Consider the following 16,701-nt stretch of genomic DNA (forward strand, 5'->3'; position numbering starts at 1 on the left):
GAGCTCTTGGTATCATTTTAGCCACTAGTCTGTCCTTGAAGGGAGGGGAAACAGGTAGATAGTGAGATTAACAAGGAATATGAGATACTTGCCTTTATTAGTTGAGGTATTGAATACAAGAGCGAGGATGTTATGGTGGAGTTATGTAAGAAATTAGTTAGGCCACAGTGGGAGCACTGTGCACGGCTGTAGTCACCACTCTATTGGAAGGATGTGATTGCTCTGGAGAGAGTGAAGAGGAGACTCACCGGGATATTCCGTGGGCTGGAGCGATGCAGTGAGGAAGAGGGAATGGATAGGCCGGGATTGTTTTCCTTAGAACACAGAAGGTTGAGGGGGATCAGACTGAGATATACAAAAGTATAAAGGGTGTGGTCGTGCTAAATATGGGGGAGATGATTCCTCTTAGCAGAGGAGCCAATAATCAGGTTTGAAGGTAAGGGGTAGAAGATTTTAGAGGGAATTGGAGAAACTAATTTTTCACCATATGGAACTCACTGCCTGAAAGGGAGGTAGAGGCAGGAACCATAGAGACATTTAGCTTAGATTCCCTACAATGTGTAGCCCAACAAGTCCACACCGACCCTCCGAAGAGCATCCCACCCAAACCCATTCCCCTACATTTCCCCCTGACTAATACACCCAACACTAAAGGACAATTTAGCATGGCCAATTCACCTAACCTGCACATCTTTGGACTGCGGGAAGACACGGGGAGAATGTGCAAACTCCACACAGACAGTCGCCTGAGGCTGCAATTGAACCAGGGACCCTGGCGCTGTGAGGCAGCTGTGCTCATCACTGAGCCACCATGCCGCCCCAGAGAAGCTTAGGGAGTGATTAGAGGAACACTTGAATTGCCATAGCAAACAAGACTACAGACCAAGTGCCTGAACATGGGGTTAGAACAGACAGATGTTTGATGACCAGCACAGCCACAATGGGTTGAAGGGCCTCTTTCTGTGCTGTAAAATGCTATGACTCTGTCAGTCTCCTGAGGAGGCCCCTCGGTTACTAATTTGAAGAAGAGCAAGAGGATACTTCCAGTTCTCCCCCGACCAATATCCCTGTTAACCAGGTTATCTGGTTATTACCTTGTGACTGTTTGTGGGAGCTTGCTGTGCACAGATTGAGTCAGCGTCCTCCTGCACAAGGTACGTGATCACCGTGGAGCGCGCTAACGAGAGTGAAAGGCAGGAGGGAGGCTGATCTTGTTTTTGCCATTTGTAATAACTGACTGTAGGGCACACAGGCACAGTGATGGTGTCACTGCCTCAGGACCCTGCCTCAGGACCCTGCCCCAGGATGTGATGGCTATGGCCACCAGAGCACTTTCATAAGTGTGTGTCATCTCTCTCACAAACAGACGCTTGCAGATTAAACTGTCAGCAGATGGTTTAGTTATAGGCCAATAAATAGCTTGCTTTTCAAAGTGCTACCGTTTGGTTCTTACTGACTAGGCAAGGTTAAAGTTGACCAGCATGGGGCTGTGCTCCTGCAGTTCTCACCTTCAAAGGGTGTGAGAACGGCTAACGGTAAACGCGTTATTTCTCTTGCTCAAGCACCTCGTTTTCATGTGAGGTTGATTGGCTGTTCAACCATGGCATGCATCGAAACTGAAGTTGATCCTTTGTTACCTGTCAGTCATAGGCTTTGCAATAGGACAAGGACCATATTTCTTTATTCATTCCTGAGATGTGACCAGACCAACATTTATTGCCCTGTCCCTCAGTGATTAGATTAGGTTCCCTACAGTGTGGAAACAGGACCTTCGGACCAAAAGTCCACACCAACCCTCCGAAGACTAAACCCCACCCAGACCCACTTCCCTCTGACTAATGCACTTATCACCATTGGCAATTTAGCATGGCCAATTCACCTGACCTGCACATCTTTGGACTGTGGGAGGAACCCAGAGCACCCGGAGGAAACCCACGTAGACACAGGGAGAATGTGCAAATTCCACACAGTCAGTCACCCAAAGCTGGAATTGAACCTGGGACCTTGGTGCTGTGAGGCAGCAGTGCTAACCACTGAGGCACCGTACCGCCCCTTGAGAAGGTTGGGGTGAGCTGCCTTCTTGAACCGTTGCAGTCCACCTGCTGTGGGTAGACCCACAATGCCCTTAGGGAGGGAATTCCAGGATCTTGACCAAGCGACACTGAAGGAACGCCGATAAATTTCCAAGTCAGGATGGTGAGCAGCTCGGAGGGGAACTTTAAAACCTTTTTGCTAACATTAAATATATGGGAGATGGGAGAGGAGTGTGTGAACGAAGGCTGGTTTGACTAACAGTCAAGAACCATCAGAGCCGATGTTGGCTTTCTGATTGGACAGGAAAGTAAAACACCAGGATAATGGACATGGTGTACAAGCAATGGCAGGGAGGGTGAGGGGTTGGGCATTTGGAGGTCACAGAGTCACAGAGAAACGTCCGTTGGCCCATTGAGTTTGTACCAGATGAGGCAAAACTTCCTGCAACGTGTCCAATTAGAGTTGGCCATCCGTCGGTAACCCAGGGAGAGATTAATTCATAACTCTCACAGCGGTCGCACATACCCTCGCAGGACCCACCCAACAACGCTTTCTGGACAAGGGTGGCTACTCAGCTGCCAAGTGAAGAGCTTACCAGCGACTTCTGGTCAAAGTTGACACGGGTCAGTGAGGTCACGCTGCTTTTCCGTGATCCTGTAGGGATGTAGGGGTTTTCCAGTTGGAGTGAACTCCTCGATCCTACAGACTGATTCTGAGGAGACAGATCCAAATGCCCGTTGGGAGTCATGGCAATCGAACAGGCTTTCAGCTCTGCGTTCATGAAAAAAGGAAGATGAGAAACAGCAGTGAGACACTGTCCCAGGATTCCCTGCACCAGACGGACCCCATCGGTGGAGCAAATTCGACAAGCTGTCAGAGCACAGTGGCACTGATTCCTGATGAAGGACTTTTGCTCGAAATGTCAATTCTCCTGCTCCTCAGATGCTGCCTGACCTGCTGTGCTTTTCCAGCAGCACTCTAAACTACACAGTGGCACTGTCCCTACCTCTGGGCCAGAAGGTCTGGGTCCAAGTCCCATCTGCCCTGACATGTGTTAAAACAGGTTGATTAAAACATATCCACAAGACCTACCCTGAGAGAGAGAGAGACAGCTCTTAATCAATAATGTTAGGAGGGAAAAGTAGGAAAATGGGAGTTGAGGATTATTAGATCAGCCATGATCGCATTGAATGGTGGAGCCGACTTGATGGGCTGAATGGCCTGCACCTGCTGCTATGGTCTAATCCTGGTTTGGCCTGACTAGCAAAAGGCACAGTGTAAATTAGAGCCTGGTAATGTGGTGAATTCTCATGGCGCCGTACCACACAGAAAGGGGGCCATTGTACTTCCACGGTGAAACATTCCAATTGCTCCCACTCCCCTGCTCTATTCCCACATCCCTCTTTCTGACACTTATCCAATTCTCCCCTCAAAATGACTGTTGAAACTGCCCTATCAGACAGCACACTTTGTGGGAATCAATAGCATTGCAGACTTGTGCTCTCACCCTGAATGCTGGGGACATGGTTCAAATCCCACCACAACCAGCTGCTGATGATATTTAATCTGATTTTGTAATATTTGGAATTCAAAACTAGTCCCAGTAATGATGTGGAGGTGCCAGTGTTGGACTCGGGTAGAGAAAAGTCACATGATGCCAGGTTATAATCCAACAGGATTATTTGAAATCACAAGCTTTTGGTGTGCTGTTCCTTCATCAGCAGTGCTCCCAAAGCATGTGATTTCAAATAAACCTGTTAGACCATGACTTGGTTCCAGTAATGATAGAAATTATCATTATAAATCCAGAGGATTCAGTCATATCTGTTGGGGAAGAAAATCTGCTGTTATTCACCCGGTCTGGCCTACATGTGACTCCAGAGCCACAGCAATGTGGTTGACTATAAACAGCCTCTGAAATTCCCACATGGTCACTAAGGGAAGGAGCAACAAATGTTGGTCCAGCCAGTGACACCCTTGATTAATAAAAAATAAAAAAGTCCAAAAACACAGAAATGGGTTACATAAAAGTACGCTTGGTATTGGTGAGAAAAGAATTTATTGAGTATTCTTATCTTACAATCGTCAGGATAATGAGTAAAAACACCATTTTAAGGGGAAGTCTGGAATTAGTGTTGTATAAAAGGGGAGACACCATATCTACCCAAATAGGCTGTGTTATCATGGGATTCCTGCTAGGCCCAATTCTCACAAACATTACTGAATCCCAAGAGTGTGGAAGCTGGCCATTCAGCCCATCAAGTGGTGCTGGAAGAGCACAGCAGTTCAGGCAGCATCCAACGAGCAGCGAAATCGACGTTTCGGGTAAAAGCTTGAAACATTGATTCTCCTGCTCCTTAGATGTCGCCTGACCTGCTGTGCTTTTCCAGCAATACACTCTTGACAGTTAACTAACAATTATCATTAATTAGTATCGGAAGGATGTTGTGAAACTTGAAAGGGTTCAGAAAAGATTTACAAGGATGTTGCCAGGGTTGGAGGATCTGAGCTACAGGGAGAGGCTGAAAAGGCTGGGGCTTTTTTCCCTGGAGCGTGGAGGCTGAGGGGTGACCTTATAGAAGTCTATAAAATTATGAGGGGCATGGATAGGATAAATAGACAAAGTCTTTTCCCTGGGGTCGGGGAGTCCAGAACTAGAGGGCATAGGTTTAGGGTGAGAGGGGAATGATATAAGAGAGACCTAAGGGGCAACTTTTTCACACAAAGGGTGGTACGTGTATGGAATGAGCTGCCAGAGGAAGTGGTGGAGGCTGGTACAATTGCAATATTTAAAAGGCATTTGGATGGGGATATGAATAGGAAGGGTTTGGAGGGATATGGGCCAAGTGCTGGATAACGGAACTAGATTAATTTAGGATATCTGGTCGGCATGGATGAGTTGGACCGAAGGGTCTGTTTCTGTGCTGTCCATCTGTATGAGCCTCTGACTCTAGTGCTGTTTTCATGGCAACCCCTCTATTAGTCAGATTACACTTGCCGACCTATCACCTCTCTCCTCTCATACAGTTTAACTGATGAATTTCCCCTTGAATTGGTATTCTTGCAAATTGTCCTGATGCAAACAAGCTGAACAGCTTTAAAAGATTAATCTTTTTGCAGCAACTCTAAAATATATTCTCTCATTTCCCCAATTCCTTCGGTTCTTTTATCAATTGCCTCTAATCCGTGCCCTGTGGGTTACTGACACCCTGTACCTCTGGAAACAGTTCCTCCTCATCTACTTCATCAAAACATCTCCACCACGAATGGAATACACTTGCCCAGTTTTATTACAGTTCCTGGTTTGCTCTGTACCTGATAAGTAATGCATTTCTTTGATCTTTTCGTAGTCTTCCAAGTTTGTTGAAGTTTGTTCTTCCTCCGAGTCTGATTTGTTGGCATCTCCCTGATGGGTAAGTACAGTGGAAGAAAATTGAACCTGTGATTTGAGGTGAAAATGGGAACAAGCCTCCAGCTGGTGTCATCTTTGAGAATGACTTTAATCACAATACAAAATGATCGAGCAATGCCAGGGGAGTGACACAGTGGTCCGATACAGCGCCAATCACCCTCCACAATGTTCCTCTCTGGCTTCTAACCTGGGGTATCGACTCCCTTACTGTGACCGCTGAGCCATACCTGACTCTTGAGGCTGACATTTATTCCGTCCAGCGGCTGCGCTAAACCCAGGTGATCTCGTCACTATTGCACTGCTGTCTGTGAGATCTTGCTGTGCACATTCTGGCTGCTGCCCCTCCCCAAGAATTTCAACACCTTAATATTGGCCTTGTTGGCCTGTGAAGTGCTTTGGGATGTGATGGGCACTATGGCAATGTACATTGTTCCTTCTGCAGTTGTGTTCTGAACATTGCTCAACTGAGACCTGTTTTGTTTCAGCTCTCTTCACCCTCAACTCATCAGGTTAGGTGCGAGGCCTGTCTATTGGAGATGGTAGTGACAGTCTATGTGACTCCCCATTAAACGGGTATTTCATAGAACTCCCTACATATGGGCAGAGGCCATTTGGCCCATTGACTCTACAGCAACCCACTGAAGGGCATCCCACCCAGACTCACCCCTCTATCCTATCCATGTAATCCTGCATGGCTACACCACCTGAGCCTGCCCATCCTGCACACTATGAGCAATTTCCCATGGCCAATCCACCCTAAACTGCACATCTTTGGTGCTGTGGGTGGAAACCGGAGCACCTGGAGGAAACCCACGCAGACACAGGGAGAACGTGCAAACTCCACACAGTCAGTCGCCTGAGGCTGGAATCGAACCTGGGTCCCTGGTGCTGTGAGTCTGCAGTGCTAACCACTGAGCCACTGTGTGAAGCATCTGATCAGCTGATAAACTTTGACATAATGCATCATTTTGCCAACAGTTCTGGCCCAAATAAAAACTGTGTCATTCCCTTCTGCTCAAGAAAATTGAATCTGTAATTTGAGGTGAGAACCTTCAACAAATCTCAAGCTTTCTTGTCTGAGAAAATGGATTCAAAATACCAACCGTGACAAAAATGACCAAGCAATGCAGGGTGGGTCGCTCAGTGATCCGAAACAGTGCCAATCACCCTCGACAACACTTACTCACTCCATGACTCCCTCGTGCTGTTTATTGTCATGTGCCTGGATCCCAGAAGGAGCAGGGATAGGCGTGTTTGGGTTGACCTGCTTCCTGATGAAGGGCTTATGCTCGAAACGTCGAATTCCCTATTCCTGAGATGCTGCCTGGCCTGCTGTGCTTTGACCAGCAACACATTTTCAGCGTTGACCTGCTGAAAGGATGCTGGTGGGCGTTGGAGAGAGGAGATGATGGTCTCAATCCCAGGGAATCCAGAGCTGACGGCAACAAACCTCGAACCGTAACCGGACCTCTTAAAGGTCCTCCCTACATTTCCTGGGCGAACATGGGGAGGAGTGGGAAGATGGTGTGCACTTACCTCAGCCTGGAAACCCTCAACCAGGATGGCAACCAAAAGGTTAAAGAGCACGTAATTGCCAAAGGTCATCAGCGCCACAAAATACAAAGCAGCCCAGGGTGAGGTGGAGGCCATTCCGTTATAAAGCACGACGTTCCAATCTTCCTGGGTCAGAATCTGCACAGGGTGGGAGGGGTATGACAAACACAAAGCTTCAAATTTCCTTCACAACCCACAGAGGTGATAGTCACAGTGCACCCAGAGTTAACCACTCAACTACAGACTGGCACATGGTGTGGAACACAGTCAAAATCATACAATGGAATCCCTATGGAATCCCTACAGTGTAGAAGCAGGCCATTCGGCCCAACAGGTCCACACTCCCTCTCATGAAGATCATCCCACCCAGACCCACCTCATCCTGTAACCCTGCATGTCCCATGGTTAACCCACCTAGCCTGCACATCCCTGGATACCATGGGAAATTTCCCATGGCCAACCCACCCTCACCTGCACATCTTTGGATTGTGGGAGGAAACCGGAGCACCCGGAGGAAACCCACACGGGCATGGGGGGAATGTGTCTGTGTGGGGTTTGCAGTCACCCGAGGGTGGAATCGAACCCGGGTCCCTGGCACCAACTTTGCCAACATCCCATAAGTAACTTTAAGACAAAAAAATTACTAAGAAACTAATTTACACTAAGATCACTGATACTGGCATTAAGTAATAGATCGCTCCAACAGGAATCGTCGGAGATCAGGAGGCCCAACAGAACTGAAGACCCTCCTCTCTGTTTCACTCACCTGTGACAATACCTGCTTCTGAGTTGCATTTGAGTGTATTTGGGACATTTTATCTTTAATTGGGTTTAGTAGGGTCTCATTTGAAGAAGGTATTTGGTTCAGTGCATTGAGTGTGGGAGTTGTTGTGGTTGTACTGGATATTGGTGAAGCCACTTATGGAATACTCCATTCAGTCCTGGTCTCCCTGCTATAGGCAAGATGTGGTTAAATTTGAAAGGGTTCAGAAAAGATTTACAAGGATGTTGCCAGGGTTGGAGGGTTTGAGCTACAGGGAGAGACTGAACAGGCTGGGGCTGTTTTCCCTGGAGCGTTTGAGACTGAGGGGTGACCTTATAGAGGTTCATAAAATCATGAGGGGCATGGATAGGGTAAATAGACAAGGTTGGAGGAGTCCAAAACTACATGGCATAGGCTTAAGGTGAGAGGGGAAAGATTTAAAAGGGACCTAAGGGGCACTTTTTTCACACAGAGGGTGGTGCGTGTGTGGAATGAGCTGCCAGAAGAAATGATGGAGGCTGGTACAATTACAGCATGTAAAAGGCATCTGGATGGGTATATGAAAAGGAAGGGTTTAAAGGGATATGTTCAAATGCTGGCAAATGGGACTAGATTAATTTAGGCTATCTGGTCGGCATGGATGAGTTGGACCAAAGGGTCTGTTTCTCATGTTGCACATTGCTTTGTCTCTATGACTCTATGTCTCTATGAATGGCGGAGGGGATTTGATGGGCTGAATGGCCTACTTCTGCTCCTACACCTTACGGTCACATGATCTGACCTTCCTGGTTTCCTTCGATTTATTTACAGAACTAAAACCAGCTGCTAGTTTACTTTAACCAAGTTCCTGTGGGCTGCCCAGAACACCCACACCTACTGTTCAGGAAACTGACCTGAAAAACTGTGACAATAGCCCAGAGAAGAGAGTCAAAATTCTTCCTATCAGGAACAGTATCCCCACCATCGGTCTTCAGGCTAAATTTGCAACCGAATATGTGCATTCCCAGTATGCTTGAGAAAAGGAGAGATAGGCAGTGTGTTAAAGTTCATTTCAGCAAGAAATTGAAACGATTAAGTGCTACTAAATGCTTTGCAGATTAAGATCAACCCCATCTGCTTCCTCCTTCACTTAGTCAATTAAAGCACCAGTTTCTCATTCCCTGAAGTGTGCAGATTGGGTGTCCAACAGTCACAGCAATTTGCTTTATTTTCTTTCATAATCTTCACATCCAATTATGCAGCTAAGCTGAACCTCCTTGGAACCTAATGCGTAATTATAATTCCCAATCACATGTTTTGTGAGGTTTGATGTTGCTTTGTGCCGATAGGAAGTGTCTTTTAGCCCCTTGTGTTGGGCTCACTGCAGCGCATCGCCATGGAAAGGCCAAATAGCCAACGGTCAAGCCAATTCGCTAACCCTGGAAGGGAAGGGTGAGGATTTTGGGATGCTCCAGCCTACCTGAAGATGAAGATGAAGAGCATCAGCAGCATGCAGAAGGTGGCGACGTTGTCCATTGTCTTCATGAGGACGACGAGCTGACGGCGGAGAGCTGGCATGAACCTCACCAACTTCAGCACCCGGAGGAGCCGGAAGGTCCGCAAGACCGAGAGGCCCCCATCTGACTGTCCAACAATCTCACAGACACTGCCCAGAGAAAGAGGGGTCAGCAATACGCCCGAATATTTCCACGTGGCTCACAATATTACCCTTTGGGAGTCACACTCTTTATTACAGACGCAAAGGGATCTATCGAAGCACAACAAACTCAAATTCTAGAACCCAAAGGTGAAACTGGCTCCAGTTTTATTGTCACTGATTGTCTGCATGAGAACGCAGTGGCTTGACCAATATTTATCCCACAAACCCCGTCATTAAGACACATGACCTGGACATTAAGGCAGTGCTGCTGCGCTGAAGTTGGCTGCAGGCTTGTCTACATTATGACAGTGACCAAACCTCTAAATGCAGGTCGGATGTAAAATGCTTCGGGATGTTCTGTGCGCTACACAAATGCAGCTTTTGTTAAACCTGGTCAACAGTTCGGAGTTTTCTCAAATCAAATGACTGCATTCTAAACGCAATCTGCAAAATAACCTCCTCGAAATCCCTTGCAGCGAGAAAGAATTTCACTAAAGCTGTCACCCTAGCAGTTAGTGCATGGGATCAGAGAATGCTATTCACCCCTCCACCCCATTGAAATCCTATAATACAAGGTATTTGGGATTATAATCGTATAATCACAAAGGCCAACCTCCCATCTATAGAATCCATCTACCAGGCCCACTGTCAAGGAAAGGCCACTAGCATTCTCAAAGATCCCTGCCACCCTGGCAATGCTTTTCTACAACCTCTACCATCTGGGAGAAGGTACAGAACCTGAACACACGCACCAGCCAGTTTCCTAACAGTTACTACCCGACTGTTGTTAGAATACTGAATGGACTCACAAACTCTTAACATTTGTACGTACATGTGTTTTGGTTTTGTTGCTATTTACCTATTATTTACTTATCTATGCTACTTAACTCTGTGGTAAAAACAAGGACTGCAGATGCTGGAAACCAGAGTCTAGATTAGTGTGGTGCTGGAAAAGCACAGCAGGTCAGGCAGCATCCGAGGAGCAGGAAAATTGATGTTTTGGGCAAAAACCCTTCATCAGGAATAGGGGAAGGTGTCTGCAGAGTGGAGAGATAAATGAGAGGGGGGTGGGAATGGGGAGAAAGTAAGTAGCATAGAGTATTCTTGTAGAGAGAGGAGGAAAACTTCTTCAAGGCAGGCATCCTTGCAAGGTTGCCTACTTAACTCTGTGATCTGCCTGTATTGCTCACAAGACAAAGCTTTTCACTGTGCCTCGGTACACGGGACAATAAATTCAGTCCAATACGTGTAGTAAAACAGATTGGAGCTCAATTTAAAGGGCTGTGTACTAACTAAAAATGGATCTATCTATCATGTGGGAATGTGTGCATGAGTGAGAGTGTAAGACTGGGAGAGTGTGAGTGAGAGTGGGAGAGTGGGAGAGTGGGAGAGTGTGAGAGTGTGAGTGAGAGTGGGAGAGTGGAAGAGTGGGAGAGTGAGAGTGAGAGTGGGAGATTGGGAGAGTGGGAGAGTGGGAGAGTGTGAGTGAGAGGGGGAGAGTGGGAGAGTGTGAGTGAGAGTCGGAGAGTGTGAGTGAGAGTGGGAGAGTGGGAGAGTGGGAGTGAGAGTGGGAGAGTGGGAGAGTGTGAGTGAGAGTGGGAGAGTGTGAGTGAGAGTGGGAGAGTGGGAGTGAGAGTGGGAGAGTGGGAGAGTGTGAGTGAGAGTGGGAGATTGGGAGAGTGGGAGAGTGTGAGTGAGAGTGGGAGAGTGTGAGTGAGAGTGGGAGAGTGAGAGAGTGTGAGTGAGAGTGGGAGATTGGGAGAGTGGGAGAGTGTGAGTGAGAGTGGGAGAGTGTGAGTGAGAGTGGGAGAGTGTGAGTGAGAGTGGGAGAGTGGGAGAGTGTGAGTGAGAGTGGGAGAGTGGGAGAGTGGGAGTGAGAGTGGGAGAGTGGGAGAGTGTGAGTGAGAGTGGGAGAGTGTGAGTGAGAGTGGGAGAGTGGGAGTGAGAGTGGGAGAGTGGGAGAGTGTGAGTGAGAGTGGGAGAGTGGGAGAGTGTGAGTGAGAGTGGGAGATTGGGAGAGTGGGAGAGTGTGAGTGAGAGTGGGAGAGTGTGAGTGAGAGTGGGAGAGTGTGAGTGAGAGTGGGAGAGTGAGAGAGTGTGAGTGAGAGTGGGAGATTGGGAGAGTGGGAGAGTGTGAGTGAGAGTGGGAGAGTGTGAGTGAGAGTGGGAGAGTGTGAGTGAGAGTGGGAGAGTGGGAGAGTGTGAGTGAGAGTGGGAGAGTGGGAGAGTGGGAGTGAGAGTGGGAGAGTGGGAGAGTGTGAGTGAGAGTGGGAGAGTGGGAGAGTGGGAGTGAGAGTGGGAGAGTGGGAGTGAGAGTGGGAGAGTGCATGTGAATGAAAAGTAAAGGGTGTGTGAGAAAGCGTGCGAGAGTCAGTCTTCTTAAAAATCCATTTATGAGATAAGTGTATCGCTGACTGGGCCCAGCATTTATTGCCTGTCCCTAGTTGCCCTTTGAGCAGGTGGGGGTGAGCTGCCTTCTTGACCCGCTGCAGTTCCTGCTCTGGGTTGACCCCAAGGCCCTTAGGGAGGGAATTCCAAGATTTTGACCGAACCACAGTGAAGGAACGGTAATATATTTCCAAGTCAGGATGGTGAGTGGTTTGGAGAGGAGATTGTGGGGGGTGTGGGTGTTCCCATGTATTACTGCCATTGTCCTCTAGATGGAGGAGGTTGTGGAGTTCTGAAGGGGTTATCAAGGGGATCTTGGTGATTTACTGCAGTGCATCCTGTAGATGGTACAGACTGCTGCTACTGTGCATCACTGGTGTAGGGAGTTAACAATGAAGGTGCTGGATGTGGTGCCAATCAAACAGGGGCTGCTGTTACTTGGATGGTGCCAAGCCTGTTGAGTGTTGTTGGAGCTGCCCCCATCCAGGCAACTGAGGAGTATTCCATCACACTCCTGACTTGTGCCTTGTAGAGGGTGGACAGGCTTTGGGGAGTCAGGAGGTGAATTAATCATTGCAGGATTCCGAGTTTCTGACCTGCTTTTGTAGTCACTGGGTTTAAGTGGTGAGTTCAGTTGAGTTTCTGGTCAATGGTAACACCCAGGATGTGGATAGTGGGGGATTCAGTGATGGTAATGCTATTGAATGTCAAGAAGTAATGGTTAGAATCTCATTTATTGGAGATGGTCTGGCACTTGTGTGGTATGAACGTTACTTTCACTTCTCAGGCCAAGCCTGGATATTGACCACCTTTGGAGTGTGTCCTTTGCACACTGACAGGGTGAGGGGGCTGCCTTTAGAAGGAGACAGTGAGGTCTGGAGATGCTGGAGATCAGAGTTGAGAGTGTGTTGCGCAGCAGGTCAGACCACCTCTGAGGAGCAGGGGAATCGATGTTTCGGGCCGAAGCCCTTCATCAGGAATCGTTCCTGATGAAGGGCTCCAGTCTGAAACGTCGATTTCCCTGCTCTTCAGGTGCTGTCTGACCTGCTGCGCTTTACGGGCTGCTTTAAGAAGGCAGTATCCCCTTACCACCAGTAGGGACTATGGCAATGTCCCTCTGGGTATTCCCTGAGGATGTGTCCACAGCTCCGTGCGCTCTTTGGAATGAACCGCCAGAGGAAGTGGCAGATGCGGGTACAGTGACAACATTTGGACAGGCACATGAGCAGGAAAGGTTTAGAGGGATATGAGCCAAACGCAGACAAGTGGGACTAGTTTAGATAGGGAAACTTAGTCACCATGGACTGGCTGGACTGAAGGGTCTGTTTCCTATATGACTCCATGACTGTATGAATCCCAGAGAATATTCAACACATCTTCACTGCACATTGCCCACCTGATGATGACGATGATGCCGTCAAAAATATTATAAGGATTTCGCAAGTAGTTGAAGCATCCAAACGCAGTGAGTTTGAGAATCATTTCCAGGGCAAACATACTGGTGAATACAATATTGCTGATTTCCAAGACATGGGTCAACTCCTCGGGCTAAAAGGAAATGAACAGGAGAAATTGGGTGAGAAATAGGGTCTCAATGAACAAATTGTACTCAGTTTGTGTAGCGGAGGATAGGCTTTACCCATTGGAGTGGTTTTAATGAAGAATGATTCCTAAAGTACACTTCTCAAGCCATTATTCTCTCAATCATCCACGATTTCATTGAACAGCAGAGCAGATTCGATGGGTTGAATGGCCCACTTCTGCTACTTATGGTATGATATACTTGGAAAGAACAGTGTCAATGACTCTCAAGATGGCCCTTTGATTATACACGTCTTGAGTTTCCTCTAAGTTTGTTTCTGGGGTGAGTGTTAATTGTCATGATGGGGTCTGAGCTCCAGTTTCAGGATTGCTCCTGGAGTAACATTGGCCCATAATCTGACTCAGGGTTGTGACCTTGCAGTACCCCTTTTTTAAACCCAGCCACGCGTGTAAGGTTTCTCTACAAACCTTTTTGTAGTTCTTCAATCTCCTCATCACAATCAGCACCCCAACCCTGCTCAATTTGATTGGGATTGTTTCTTTGGCTTTTCCTCTCAATCCCAAACTCTGAATGTACGTTTACCCACACAATAATCAACAAACTCTTCGCTGTCAATGCAGTGGGGAGGTGGTGACCTCATCATATTGTCCCGGGGTGAGGAACCCAGAGCCCCAGGCTAATGTTCTGAGGACAACACTTCAAATCCAACCCTGACAGACGGTGCTATTTGAATTCCATAAAAACAAAATCTGGTATTTAAGAAAACAGCTGACATAATGGTAGCTGCTGCTGATTTTGCAAAAACCCATCTGATTCACTAATGTCCTTCAGGGAAGGAAATCTCCCATCCTTACCTGGTCTGGTCGACATATGACTCTAGATCCACAGTCATGTGGTTGACTCTTCATTGACCTCTGGGCAATTAGGGTTGGACAATAGATGCTGGCCTTGCCAGCAATGTGCACATCCTTAAACAATTTTAAATAAATTCCACCTTCTGCTCACTCTTTCTCCCAACATCTTTGGAAGTCCGCTCCATCCCATATACGATATGTTTCAGAGGTGGTTTTGTGGTGCAGCAGTACTGTCCCTACATCAAGACCAGGAGGCCTGAGTTAAAGTCCTACTTTCCTGGATGTTGGGTCGAAACACATTGATTAAAGTGACGATAATGAGCACCAGCCAATCACCAAGGTGTGGTAATTGAATACCAGCTGGAGTCTCCAATATGCAGTCGGTGGCCTGAAGCTCAGGAGAATACCAATGCCATCAATCTCACAGTGGGGTATGTCTGTCTCTGGCTCGGTATAGCCCAGTGAGTGGGCAGTAGCTGAACTGGTCACCATGGATTAGGGAGGAGGAGCACAGGATCAACCAGCATCTAGGTTTACATCAGTCAGGGGGATGTGTACAGAAAGGATGTCTGTGAGGGTGAGGGAGGGGTGGTCTGTGAGGGTGGGGAAGCGGTGTCCATGAGGGTGGGGCGGTGGGGGGAGGTGTGTCCGTGAGGGTGGGGGAGTGGTGTCTGTGAGGGTGGGGGAGTGGTGTCTGTGAGGGTGGGGGAACGGTGTCTGTGAGGGAGGTGAGGTGAGGGACGGGTGTCTGTGAGGGTGGGAAGGTGGGGGAACGGTGTCTGTGAGGGTGGGGGAGTGGTGTCTGTGAGGGTGGGGGATCGGTGTCTGTGAGGGTGGGGGAGTGGTGTCTGTGAGGGTGGGGGATCGGTGTCTGTGAGGGTGGAGGAGCGTGTCTGTGAGGATGGGAATGTGAGGGAGTGGTGTCTGTGAGGGTGGGGGAACAGTGTCTGTGAGGGTGGAGGAGCGTGTCTGTGAGGATGGGGAGGTGGGAGAGGGGTGTCTGTGAGGGTGGGGGAGTGGTGTCTGTGAGGGTGGGGGAGTGGTGTCTGTGAGGGTGGGGCACCGGTGCCTGTGAGGGTGGGGGAGTGGTGTCTATGAGGGTGGAGGAGCGGGGTCTGTGAGGGTGGGGAAGCGGTGTTGTGATGGTGGGAAGGTAGGGGAGGGGTGTCTGTGAGGGTGGGGGAACGGTGTCTGTGACGGTGGGAAGGTGGGGGAGGGGTGTCTGTGAGGGTGGGGGAGCGGGGTCTGTGAGGGTGGGAAGGTGGGGGAGGGGTGTCTATGAGGTTGGAGAAGCGGGGTCTGTGAGGGTGGGAAGATGCAGGAGCGGTGTCTGTGAGGGTGGGGGAACGGTGTCTGTAAGGGTGGAGGAGCGTGTCTGTGAGGATGGGGAGGTGGGAGAGGGGTGTCTGTGAGGGTGAGGGAGTGATGTCTGTGAGGGTGGGGGAACGGTGTCTGTGAGGGTGGGGGAGTGGTGTCTATGAGGGTGGAGGAGCGGGGTCTGTGAGGGTGGGAAGTTGGGGGGGTATCTGTTAGGGTGGGAATGTGGGGGGGGGATGGTGTCTGTGAGGATGGGGGGTGGGGGAGCAGTGTCTGTGAGGGTTGGGGTGTGGTGTCTATGAGGGTAGGAAGGTGGGGGAGCGGTGTCTGTGAGGGTGGGAAGGTGGGGGGGTGCTGTCTGTAAGGGTGGGGTGTGGGGGAATGGTGTCTGTGAGGGTGGGAAGGTGGAGGAGCGGGGTCTGTGAGGGTGGGGGAGTGGTGTCTGTGAGGGTGGGAAGGTGAGGGAGGGGTGTCTGTGAGGGTGCGAAGGTAGAGGAGCGGGGTCTGTGAGGGTGGGGGAGTGGTGTCTGTGAGGGTGGGAAGGTGGAGGAGTGGGGTCTGTGAGGGTGGGGGAGTGGTGTCTGTGAGGGTGGGGGGTTGTGGGAGTGGTGTCTGTGAGGGTGGGAAGGTGGTGGAAGATTTCCTTTGGATCAAGGACCTCAAGATCCTGTGAGAAACTCCACACCTTTACAGAAAATGGTGGCCCTTGATGATCAAACCCGACCAGGGTCACTGTGCAGACACCTTCTGTCATTGGGACCTCAGTGCAAACCCCTCGTATGGCTACCCGAACAGTCCCGAGTATTACCAAGGAGAGGCTCCTACACAGCCACAGTGACAGCCACCTGAGAAAGAGAGAGAAGAACTACCTCTCTCAACAGAGACATCACTGTTGTCCCACAGGACCCTCAGCTGCTCTCAGGTAGGGAGAGACAGCTGGTGCTGAGGGGTCAGCACACCTCAGGTGAGGGGAGAGGTAGAGTCCTTCATAGTATAGTAGAATCCACAGAGTGTGGAAACAGGCCATTTGGTCCAGCAATCCTCCAAAGAGCATCCCACCCAGATCCATCCCCCTATCTGCATTGCCAGTGGCTAACTCACCTAACCTACAGATCCCGGCAATTTAGCATGGCCAATCCACCCTAATCTGCACATCCTGGGACTGTGGGAGGAAACCCATACAGAGACAGGGGAGAA

At 49.1% G+C, this 16,701-nt stretch overlaps 1 protein-coding gene across 1 annotated transcript in view; it reads right to left on the reverse strand.

Annotated features, from left to right (window-relative positions):
- cacna1ia (calcium voltage-gated channel subunit alpha1 Ia) overlaps positions 1-16,701 on the reverse strand; it is a 195,013-nt gene that overhangs the window by 93,321 nt on the left and 84,991 nt on the right. The window contains exons 9-14 of the mRNA XM_060849187.1: positions 13,187-13,338; positions 9,223-9,408; positions 8,657-8,774; positions 6,983-7,138; positions 5,350-5,440; positions 2,630-2,805 (exon numbers count right to left, since the gene is read on the reverse strand). Of these exons, the coding sequence (XP_060705170.1) occupies positions 2,630-2,805; positions 5,350-5,440; positions 6,983-7,138; positions 8,657-8,774; positions 9,223-9,408; positions 13,187-13,338 (879 nt within the window). The remainder of the gene's footprint in view (positions 1-2,629; positions 2,806-5,349; positions 5,441-6,982; positions 7,139-8,656; positions 8,775-9,222; positions 9,409-13,186; positions 13,339-16,701) is intronic.

This window comes from Hemiscyllium ocellatum, chromosome 33, assembly GCF_020745735.1.
Source record: "Hemiscyllium ocellatum isolate sHemOce1 chromosome 33, sHemOce1.pat.X.cur, whole genome shotgun sequence".
In the NCBI taxonomy this organism is placed as follows: Eukaryota; Metazoa; Chordata; class Chondrichthyes; order Orectolobiformes; family Hemiscylliidae; genus Hemiscyllium; species Hemiscyllium ocellatum.